This window comes from Haliotis cracherodii, unplaced genomic scaffold (assembly GCF_022045235.1).
Source record: "Haliotis cracherodii isolate W230 unplaced genomic scaffold, xgHalCrac1.p SCAF_1, whole genome shotgun sequence".
In the NCBI taxonomy this organism is placed as follows: Eukaryota; Metazoa; Mollusca; class Gastropoda; order Lepetellida; family Haliotidae; genus Haliotis; species Haliotis cracherodii.
Window position 1 is genome coordinate 28,818,173 of NW_027266264.1, and position 12,082 is coordinate 28,830,254.

The 12,082-nt window shown below is 37.7% G+C and overlaps 2 protein-coding genes across 4 annotated transcripts in view; one reads left to right on the forward strand and one right to left on the reverse strand.

The window, feature by feature from the left end:
• The window catches only part of LOC139462845 (U3 small nucleolar RNA-associated protein 15 homolog), a 125,570-nt gene extending 124,772 nt beyond the window's left edge, over window positions 1-798 (reverse strand). Inside the window, exon 1 of the mRNA XM_071244542.1 lies at window positions 660-798. Coding sequence (XP_071100643.1) covers window positions 660-752 — 93 coding nt within the window. The 5' untranslated portion in view covers window positions 753-798. The remainder of the gene's footprint in view (window positions 1-659) is intronic.
• Window positions 799-1,080: 282 nt separating this feature from the next.
• LOC139462861 (AT-rich interactive domain-containing protein 3C-like) overlaps window positions 1,081-12,082 on the forward strand; it is a 70,208-nt gene continuing 59,206 nt past the window's right edge. For 2 of the 3 annotated variants that reach the window (XM_071244543.1, XM_071244544.1), the window contains exons 1-2: window positions 1,081-1,269; window positions 1,771-2,322. In XM_071244543.1, the coding sequence (XP_071100644.1) occupies window positions 1,234-1,269; window positions 1,771-2,322 (588 nt within the window). In that variant the 5' untranslated portion in view covers window positions 1,081-1,233. The remainder of the gene's footprint in view (window positions 1,270-1,770; window positions 2,323-12,082) is intronic. The other variant, XM_071244545.1, reaches the window with a different exon arrangement.

Below are 12,082 nucleotides of genomic sequence, written 5' to 3' on the forward strand. Positions count from 1 at the left end.
AATATACAATATAACAGTTTCAGAATCAGATAAAATTGAACGAAATAATTATCATATATATATCGATAAGCATTTCTTGGACTCGGCTAGAAAATGATCTGAAATTCACTTGCTGAGAGGGGTCCAAGGGGAACTGCAGCTGACTTAAATCTAGAACAATATGTATGATGATCAATTTGTTTATCCAATTAGATGTCAACTTCGGAAACTGTCTGTGATTATATTCGGACAAGCCATATCTATTTTACAGTCGAAATTGTTATGTTGATAAGAAATCGGGACATTGAGTGTAAGAACGTCTCCAAAATGTATCAACCATTGAAAATCATGTTTCATGCCAATGATTTTATAGCAGACTCATTTCAGTTATGATTTATGGATTTTATCGCGTCAATATATAACCGGTACTTCAAAAACCATTAGGAAACATCATCTGCAACTTAGAAGGAGAATAACAACGTGTTCAAATAGAGTTTCTTTCACGCATATTTTAAAGTTTGCCTGTTGATACACACGAAAACAAATTGTCAATTTCATGTAAACAAAACCACGTGGGTAAGGGATCGCTGCTACAAAATCATGTTTTTACTGACACAGAACACTTTTAAGGATCAATAACGTTACACATATTTCCAGGGGGATCTGGGGAAAAGCTATACCTCTAATTGCTTCCAATATATGTTATCAGAGGTTTCTTTTTCAGTAATACGTGGATATGTTTTGATGGATGTCTTCTTGTAGGAGGTCGCCATCTTGAATAATCTCGACCCACTGTTGAATGTTTTCAGCTCAAAAGGAAAGGATTTTAACACTGATAAAAATACTTAAGGTGTATGTCATGATAACTAAGATAGATATTTGAAACACCATATACTACTAATAAGTTAGTATATGCATCTGATTCCTTCAAAGACCATTATCCTCTTTCGGTTTGAGATAAACTAGTATCGCATTGACGATGCGCGTCCGCCCCTGCGCACTTCACAAATGTTGTTAGACAAGCGTCTAGTTTAGTGTTGGCGATGGACTAATCGGAAATCTTCGCTGCTTGGTCGGCATTTGTCGAGAGGTTCACGTGACTAAACTTCTGCATAAATTAATTCGCTATCGGGATAGGATTATTTGATAAAGTGCGCTACCAAAATTGCCCCAAGCACCTTCGACGAGTTGTGTGTGAAAGGACGCTCTTAGTCGTGTTAGAAACTGTCTGTTGGAAAACAGACTCAAGCAGTTATGTCACAGCCCGAGAACAACACAGAAGAAAACATGGTAAGTTACAGCGTGACTTCTAAGGCCGCTGTCAAAATTCGTCTGCTAGGTTTTTATCTCAGGATATTCGCTTTTGGGACTTTTCTCACAATTAACTCGCATTTCTTTCAGTGTGTGTATGTCATTGTGTAACACCAATATTAAAAAAGAAGTGAAGTTTACTGGTGCATTACTTTTACAACTTTTTACTTGCTTTTAATGAAAGTTTGTGCATTTATTATTCTTTTCTCATACTTCATACTTGGACTTAGGTTTTATTTGGAATAATTTTTTTAAATTGTAAATATTTTTAGTTTTTGCGTCTTGTTTTTTTACGTCATTTAAGAACTGTCTATGTCTTTAAATATATATATAAACATTGAATGATATTGTTTTTAAAAGATTAATAGACACCATGGTCTTGCTTTCCTTTGGTAAATGTATTTTCAGATTTATTTCAGTTGTTTTTTTGTGTGTATTTTTCTTCTTGTAATATACTTATTTTGTACTTGTTTCTCTCAGTCTACTGAAGATTTGCAGACCCCAGGAACTGATCCTGAGTCCGACAACTTCAGTGAGAATGGCGAAGACAATGAGTTGAGTGCTGAAAAACTCGATCCTGCCGATAGGGAATTATATGAAAAATTGAAGCAACAAGAAAGAGAGGAAAGGGAAGAAATTGAAAGAGAACTAAAAGCTCACGAAGAAGCATTATCGAGACACCAGGAGGAGCTCCGAGCACGAGAAAAAGAACTTCGTTTGGCTCAGGAACGCATGAGACAGCGAGAGCAGGACATTCGTACCAAACATACTGATGATTTTCGAGTAGTACACCCTCATCACAGTCTTCATCACCCCCACCCGGCCCACGCCTCGTCCCCACGGGACATCAAACTTGAAACCCACTCCATACGTGCACAGAATCACAGTCCCTTCACAGCCCAGACCTCCCCCGATAGATTCCCACGGAACACCCAGCCTCCCTCAGTTGGAGGGATGCACACCCCTCCCGATGTGGGTGAGGGTCGAACCCATCACTGGACCTTCGAAGAGCAGTTCAAACAGGTCAGTGCGGTACGGATCTTTTTATTGTCAATCTTTGAAAACCTCTAATTGTCACATTAAAAGTAAAGAAGTTTCACTTCAATGTTCCATATGTTGATATTTATATATTTGTACGGTACGGCTAGATTTCAATATTTTCTTATGCCATGCCATATCTTGTATATTACGAATTATTATCTGTTATCACTGAGATATCAGAAAATTATTTTCTTATCATAATCACAGTAATCTCCCATGTCTATCAAGCCAGCCACCCAGAGAGTCTGGCTTAACCTGCAGGTTTTAACGCCTCACGTTTTAAACGAAATATTTCTGAAGTACATTATATCACATACATCGAACTGAAACCCCATGTGATTGGTTAATTCCCTAAATTCTTTAAGGACGTTTCTGTTGAATATTAAGACTGCAATTAAACAGTTACTCAATATATCCGTTTTATTAAATATTACACATATTAATCCTCTTGATCAAATGATAGGGGTTGTAAAATTATCATAATATGGGCAACTGGGTTGTAAAATATGTAGTCAACCTTGTTTTAATTCGCCACAATTTGTTTCAGTCATATTTAAAGGAAAAGTGAACGTGATTAAAACTGAACAGTATCAAAGAACAACTTTCCACTAATAATTGCATTCGTTGATAATACTATTTTGATCATTTGACGGCATCTGTTCTAATAACGAAAAATTATGTAACTTTATTAATTGTGTTCATAAAATGAAGAGGGTGTACTTCTTAAGTCGGTTTCATATCAATAATTCAACAAACATATATATACCCTTACGATCATTTTAATACTGAAAAAAGTCCTCGTTGTGTAATCTTTTAAAAAAGGTCTAATGATAGCTGTGCATAAAATACATGCAGCAACAGATGCATATTTATATTTCAGATTATTGTTTTGAATCTCAAATAAACAACAGTTTTATAGTTATACCACATATATACCATGTTCACCCTCGTGCAATTAGAATAGCTTCGTCTCCGTGGTAGGTGAAAAAACACCGTCGTATGCAGCTGCGCTTTTTGCTGATAAGGTAAATAAACCGCGGTGAGTTGACGTGAAGATTTGTGTACTCTCAAGTTGTAAGATAACCCATCTTTCAATAACACATGTAATATGGTGAAAACTAATATACAACGAAAGCGAATTGTATTTATATAAACCAGATATATAAATTAATATTGTTACTATCTACCGGCGGAAATCCACCTTGGTACAGCCATCAATAAGGTTGTCTTGAAATCGTATAGATCAAACAGGTTATTCTCTGAACGTGCATATTTTACTATTGTTGTATCATCCACGATTTACAGACGTTTGACTCTTATGTTTACGTTTCTCTCGAGGTATATAATATCGATTAATTGTGTATCGTACCGTGGACAGGGCTATGAGAATCTCCGTTGATTGTATACATCTTGATCACTGTCATTAAGATTTCAGTGAATAAGTCCAAGCGCAATCCGTACAATACTATCGATCACCGACTAAATAGCTCTTTGGTTCATGTCGCCAGAGAGACTTTCCTTTTTTCTTTTTATTTCTAAAAGCCAGTGGTTTGTTCTCCTTAAAGTTAGTTCTTCTTGAGCTCATTAAAAATTCACTTGATTTCTGTATATTGGTGCCCAGGGAGTGAGAAATCAAGCCTCGTGAAGCGATTGAGAGAATAAACTATTTGCTTCACCTTCGTTCATTGTTCATTTGATTTCATGTTCCAATAAGAATTTGCGCAGAAAAGTGAGATTAAGATGAAAGTTTGATGAAGGCTGATGTAGAGGGAGACATCAGGCTGATGTAGAGGGAGACATCAGTTGTCTTGCATTATCCATACAAAAAGACTTAAGATCTATAAACGGTTATAAACCATTGGACTGAACTCAATCGCTGAGTGCCCTGGCTCCGCTCTGCGATAGAATCTTATTAATTATGTATAAGATGAAACTATGGATCATCTGTTTTTTCTTATACCGTTGCGTTACTTAACAATGTTTTATCGTTCGACAAAAGACGCGCGTCGTCAGTTGAGTGTATTGTACCAGTTTTCTTTTCACGTTTCGTCCATTGTGAACATGGATCATATTGTTTATCGTAATTAAGAGAGCGAGTGGTGACGTAATGAAAGTACTGTACATCCTTGTTAATTGCTGTGGTAGCCTCGTGGGAGACAGTCAGATCTATTAACATGGCTTTGTCACTTTCGCTGTGTTGATATAAATCAGGCACAAGCGACGATGGATAAAAGCTATACCAACAACGAACGAGGGTGTTTAATTAATGAAGTCATTCTTAACTGAAAGCGCCGGTCTCGCTAATTGATTGAAAAGACCGTCTTGTTATACTTTATTTTCTCCTATTTATAGGCAGAGATGCCCTGAATGTTTAATGTATCGAAATTGTGAGAAATTCTATCAAAACGCACTTTCCACTTGGGTGATAATTGGCCGACAATTGGTCTTGACCAAATCTATGTTGACAGGTTGAGTTGTGCCTTGGGGCGAGTGTTTATATATAAACCAACAACTACAATAATTCACACTTTCATTTCGAGCGTAACTGTAGTGAATTTAATCAATGTTTGGACCAGGATGCGATTTTAACACGTCGTCGATGTACATTAATGTGAATCTCGTGCAAACATTCTGTTTCCTTGCAAACTTGCTACATTCGACTTGATATGAAGGTTATAATTATACATAACAGACGATGGGCTGACCCAGGGCATTTGGATTCCCTTAAAGCAAGGCCGCAAAATAATCGCTGGGAAAACGGTATTGAAAGAAAACTTGTGTCAATATTTGTGATTCTGTGAATGTATTTATATCAAGAAATATAGCTATGCGGACACCAATGACCTATCCAGCTGTGCGATCTTGCTTATGTAGACCAGCATTGTCGGATACATCTCGTAGTTAATACAAGCACGATTTCTTTTCAGTAACTTTAATCGAGAGCATCATGTTGTTTATTCACATACTCTTTTTTATAAGGGATCTGTGCTAAATTGAAAAGGGCTTCGCTTTGATGATATCAAGGGGATGGATTCCGGAAAGCTAATTTTAACAAATTTATTCCCTCCTAAGCCTTAGACATTATTGAAGAAGTTTATATATTAAAGTGTTATAAGAACACGTTTGTTGTTGTCAAGTGTTTGGTAACACCAGTCTGGGGAATCCTTGAGACCATACAGAGTAATTTATGCAATTTCAGTTTAATCCTGTTCTGCAAATAGAATGTAGCAGACACTTAATGAGAGAAGTTGTGTGGGTTAAAATATTTATAGTGGTTTAATATGGAGGGGTTGAAACAAAACGCCTTTCTTCCCTCGCTCCTCGACCAGCTGACAAGAATTAATTTGCTGGGAATTGACGGAATCCGCCACATTGAGACAGACACAGCCCTCGCTTCACAACGTGTAATTGTAATTAACAAACTCCACTCGGATTTGGCCTGAAAGGGGTCAGAAGTGAAAGATTAGCCCCATGACCTCAGACCTAAACCTCCTATCACACATCAATCACAACATGTTGCTTCAATCGCCCTATATTAAACCCAGATGGGACAATTACGAGGACGCATAATGTGATTTCCTGCTTGATTTAGGAATCAAATCATAAGACCGCATCGTAGTCCCTGTGGTCCCAGGATGCATTGCGTCGTGTTTGGGATAGCTGCGAATTTTGATATCGCGAGTGAAGGAGACTTTATGGCTCATTTTACATCATAAGCATCTCTCCAGCTGGCCAGGTCTTTATGCGCGGTTTTATATCGTATGCTTATCGCTAAATTGATACTCAATTTCATATTTTTATCTCGACATAGCCTTCTCATGTCCCAAGTGGAATTACACGCTATCTACAAATAACTAAAAGCATTCTCTCTTTATTATCATCGCGCTGTTTCCTATAATGACCTTTTCTCTGTAGCCGGCCTATAAGAGCCGTTGCTTTGTCCTCGAAGTGCCCGGTCATTTGAACTTCTTTATAGGCAGTAATAGTGATCTGATTCCATTTGTCAGGCCTTTTGCTTTGCCTGAAAATGTGAGAAATCAACAAAGAATAAGAGAACAAACAGGCTGTCATCCTATTCAAATCGGTTTGTGATTTTTGCCCTATGTTTTGAAGGCCTGCTAAACTGGCACGACGGGCCACCGCAAGCAGGCGCATGTTTACCTTCTTGGAAGGAACGTGTCGTTAGACTCCTCACCCCCCGCCGGAGTCCCCGGGACGGCATCCCCGACACCATTCAGCGTTTCCCCGCCAACTTATTCTGCTAGAATCAAGTCACAATCTCATTGCTGGGGCAGGAGGGGCCAGGGTTCTAATATCACGTGATCGCCTCGGTCTATCCCGGACCTATCCTTTAATTTGGCACCAATATGCCATACAGTATCCCACACCTCTATATGCCATACAGTATCCCACACCTCTATATGCCATACAGTATCCCACACCTGTATATGCCATAAAGTATCCCACACTTCTATATGCCATACAGTATCCCCACACCTCTATATGCCATACAGTATCCCACACTTCTATATACCATACAGTATCCCCACACCTCAATATGCCATACAGCATCCCCACACCTCGATATGCCATAGCGTAACCCCACACCTCTATATGACATACAGCATCCCACACTTCTATATGCCATACAGTATCCCACACTTATATATGCCATACAGTATCCCCACACCTCTATATGCCATACAGTATCATACCTGTATATGCCATACAGTATCCCACACCTCTATATGCCATACAGTATCCCACACCTCTATATGCCATACAGTATCCCACACCTCTATATGCCATACAGTATCCCACACCTCTATATGCCATACAGTATCCCACACTTCTATATGCCATACAGTATCCCCACACCTCTATATACCATACGGTATAATCGTTTCTTGACCTTGTCAATTGCCTAATTTCAGCCAGTTCTGCCACTCTGATATTTGTTAAGGTAACTGATACAAATGGTCGATTTGGGAAAAAAACATCAGGAATAATACATATTAGTCTTAGCAGTTGACTACAACTTTAGAATCCCGCATTGATATCGATTTTACAAGACTTTAACCCGAGATGTCACTGCCTACATCACTGATTCAATTCTATTCCCGCTACATGCAATGCGGTAGTGTATCCAGTCACAACCGAGAAACAAAACCTCCGACCACACCCCAATTTGCCATCTGTTGAACAGTACACTAATCAATGATTAAAGTAAAACTTATTTTTCGATATTTTTTCTAAATTGCTTATAAACTTAATGCAATCGTTCACATCAACATCACCAGAAACCACTTATCTAATAAAATCAATCTCCCCTCCCCCATTGTATATGCCTCTCCCCCTCCCACCCCTCATTCAAATAATCCCCCCTCCATATCAACTTTCCGTCGTTTCAAGAACCACCCACCCACCATAATCATTAAGCCCAGCCATGGCTAATATTACACCAGGGTCTGTAGTTTATCAAGACAGCAATCGGAGGTAGAGAACTTGAATTATCATTATGCGATTTCCTAGGATAAATTATCGATGTGATCAACTCATACCGTGGGTAAAACGAATAATATCGACGATCCAAGCCTCCCTTAGGTCTCTTGAAGGTTTTATTTGACAAATTATCCGTATATATTAATTTCATATACGTCTCATCAAATGATCCATGAAAGGAACGCCATTTTTATCAATTCTATTTTGTAGTGCAAATGGCGCGTTATCAATCTCGTTATCATTTAGCAGTACATTAAAATGTTCGCCTCTTTCAAATATGCATGTGATCGATGTAAAATACATTTTGTATAGATCTTTTATCTCCTTGATGATGATGTGCAATAAGTGAAATAGATTTGGTTTTAGTGGCGGCATACCTGATTTATGGAGAGCCCGGTTAAGATAAGGTAGAAATTGACATATGTTTTTTTTTCAGGACGTCTGAAAGAACCCCGATACGGTTAAAACATCTTTGTTCATGTCCAATGTCAGAGTCAGTTTATCGTACGGAAACAATTGTTCCATTTTTGATACGCTCTAGATCTAGTCCGTTTCTTGAAAGGAGAAATTAATCAGTCAATCGTTACACCAAGAAGCCGAGACGAAAGCCCTTGTGTTGGTTCCCGTGATGTGTGATATTATTCGTTCACAGACATGACATCAGTAAAATGGTTGATTAAAACTTGAAACTTTAATGAGGGATCTGCTCCGAAAGTTCCTAGACAATGAAAAATGTGTGAATCGTACATTTTGCATCTAACCCAAGGCTATAGTCGTGTGTGGAAACCCGTTACATTCTTAAAGGCTTCGATTTATTTTGATGTCATCTTTTCAATTTTGCAGCGACTATTTGTCTAGTATTATTTCAGATTATTGATTACCTTTTAATTTTGTGGCTGCAGTCACTCGTGCATGAATTAGGTGACCTTCTGTTATTGTTTCTTATAAAAACTATGTTACACGTTGTAACAGCTGAATAACACTTGATGGGTGTGCACGACTAACGATTCATCGATCACATATCGGTATCACTTATTTAAGATATAATCACCGGAAATAAATCAAACGCGTTCTGGCGTATTGCAGGCCGGGATAGAATACACGTTTATGTCTTAGATCACACAATGCGATTCTTGAAAGACGATAAATTTCATAATCATAAAGTTTAATAGAACCTAAAAACTGAAGACGAAGACCACTGAAACGATAGTGATATTAATCTCATACTCATTGATATATACTTCTAACTTCATGACACGACAGTGAAAACATATCAGTTTTGATAACACGTTATGAAACAATTTAAAACTTCTTGCATGATGGAGTCTATGTAGGAATAAAAAAGTAGAATATCGTTCTCAGTATTCACCGTCGTGCATCTTTATAGTTTAACCTTGCATGTTGAGTAATTAGTACGACTAGATATAACTGTCCTGGGCAATGGGCAATCTTTTATCGTAAGAAACATACACGCTGTCTAAAACGTTGAGCAAATGAGTACCCAGATTGTCATATGGTCTAAATGCCCCATTAAGTAAACTGTTACTTTCACCATGTAATTCGATACAAAATAAAGTTAAAATGTTATTTTTGCATATTTCCTGTGAGATTTGCAGCATCTTATCATAATCTCAGATCACATAACAGCCAACAAATGCCGACAAATCGGTTAAAAATATGTAACTTTCACGAGAGAAAAAACATCTCGTAACATTATAAGCGTTTGTTATATTCTAAGCTGAATAAATATATAATCGGTGCAATATGCGATATGTATTTTCGCTTTGCTATCGCTGATCTACATCAATGCTCTTCGGCTTTGCGCTTTCTTTGTAAACGTCATGGTGGGTTAAGAAAACAGACATTTTTACATATGGATACCATTGCACTCAATCTATTTGCGTCTAGTCGTTGGTATTGTCTTCACTTTTTATCGGGAATTTGTAACGTATTTGTGTAAATCTCTGAACCAACGAATGCAATGCGGCGCTGGAGATTCACGTAATTATAATGGTTATAAACGACCTTTTTATTATAACACCTTTCCTGATATAGAATAGTGTTATCAATAATAACTTATCGTAGAGTAAACTTTAAGTTTTGATAGCAATCCAAACTCGTCGTTTCCGAAGCTGAACCATATGTATATGAAGAGCATTTCCACAGCATACTGCTTCTGAAGTATTTCCTTTCTTCCTACCTTCTATTGTCAAGTACACATGGTATCAATGCATGGGTTTACCACAGTCAACTTAACATTCGGGATCTTGGTGTCTGCATGAAGCTATCGGTTAAGCCTGAAATTATATATTCATAGAACATGCTGTAGCAGTGAATACAGTATTTACACACAAAATTAAGTCTGAATAAAATACCTCTGGTCCTTATAAGATGTGAAACGTCCATGAAATCAACCGAGGGTTTGTAATGGATGCGTTTGAGGGAATCGATATGATAATTGACTACAGTATCTGAGAGCCATTTTAAGTAAGAAGTACTGGTATCTGATGTTGAAGGAAGCACAAGTCGTTGATGGGAGAGGGAGGGGTGGGTGATGGACGACGGGGGCATGGAGGGGTTGACGAAAAGATAAGAATATCCCCCTTCTGTACCCATCGGTCGGTGTCAGGTATTTCCACTGTTCTTGTATGCGGAACAGCATCCAAAACGCACGTTCGAACTGTTTGCAGCGCAAATAGAACACTAATTGCCCCTAATTGTCACATTGTGAGGCAAATTGTTAAACACATATTTTCTTTGTTATGCTCATATTTTCCCTATTCTTTTTTCTTCATTCCAACCATGTTTTTGACCTCAGTGATTCATGATTGTTACAAATATTTTTTTCCTGCTTCTTTAACGTCAGAGGTGTTTTGGACAAATTTGATTGTGTTTCTTTTGTCTGTAAAGAATACAAAACTAACTTCATATACGTGTATTTATGGCGTGTTTTATTATAGTCTGAGAATGTTATTCATAGGCATTTTCGTTTGTTGTATGTTCAACGTTAATACTATCACAATATGAATTTATTGGAAATGCTTATTTGACAAATTATATATCTTTGCAGAATTTACAAAGGACACAGTTTCAATATGATTGATGTGTTCATTTACAGGGAAACTTTCTGAAAAATATTTTCGCACTTTTACAAAATTCCTGAATAATTGGACAGACGAAGCCACAACGTTCAGTAGCTTAGACCAGGGATCATAGTGGTAGCTTTCATAGCAGACTGTTTTAAGCGTTATTCTATAACTAATAAAAAAGTTTTAATTATATTTGTTAAATATGATGAGAGTTGATGACATATACATCCATCAAGTTCGTGTGTCCCATGTTTTGTTTTAAACAAAGCTGCCCAATGCTTTCCACAGACGGAGAGAGACGTTTTAATGACACGCGCACGTGCCGAAAACGCAGTCATAAATTTCACTCATGTAGTTTTCTACGCGACATTAGCAAATACAAGATTTTGTGGTTTTAACTACATAGCGTCTTCAGATCTGCCATGATGCTGAATCTTTAATGGACATATTATACGAGGGCGTGCATGCGCATTTCAGATACCCTTGGACACCTATGATGAATTGCACCAATGATCAGTTTATGATACAACGTCACAATTCGAGATCACGCCAGTATATCGTGAATTTCCCATAGACAATAGCTGCAAAGGACTCCTTTCATAATCAATCTTTTTCGGAATGTGTTTTCATTTGTTTTAGATGTCCCCGGGCCGATCATACATTGAATATGCATGATATTATATGACTTATTTTCGGAATATATTGCCAGTTGAGTTCAATACGAAGAGATCAACGTTTCAATGCTTTTTTAAACGTATCGTTTATACAGCGCTTATAAGCATCTTTCAATGACTGTATAAGATGGGGACGCAAGTGAAGACATGCAACTTCGCGTTATATCAACACGGTCATTAGGTAAAGTTCACTCTTGATTCGGTCTACCCTATCCCCAACTCAAATTAAACAGGTATAAGAAGCACAGGGAGTCATGTATAGGAAAAGCATCGAGAAGTATCAAAATGGAGGCTGGGTATTTACGGAGTGGTACTTCATTACAGATTTAGCCTTTGATCTCTGACCTATGTCCTTTAACCTTTTTCTAAATGTAATGAGTAAAGGAATGGCCAGTGAAGCTGCCGATACGAGATGGTACCTACGCGACCACTAAGCAAGACTGCCTGTCTAAATGTGAATACTGTGTACCACTTAAGAATTCATAA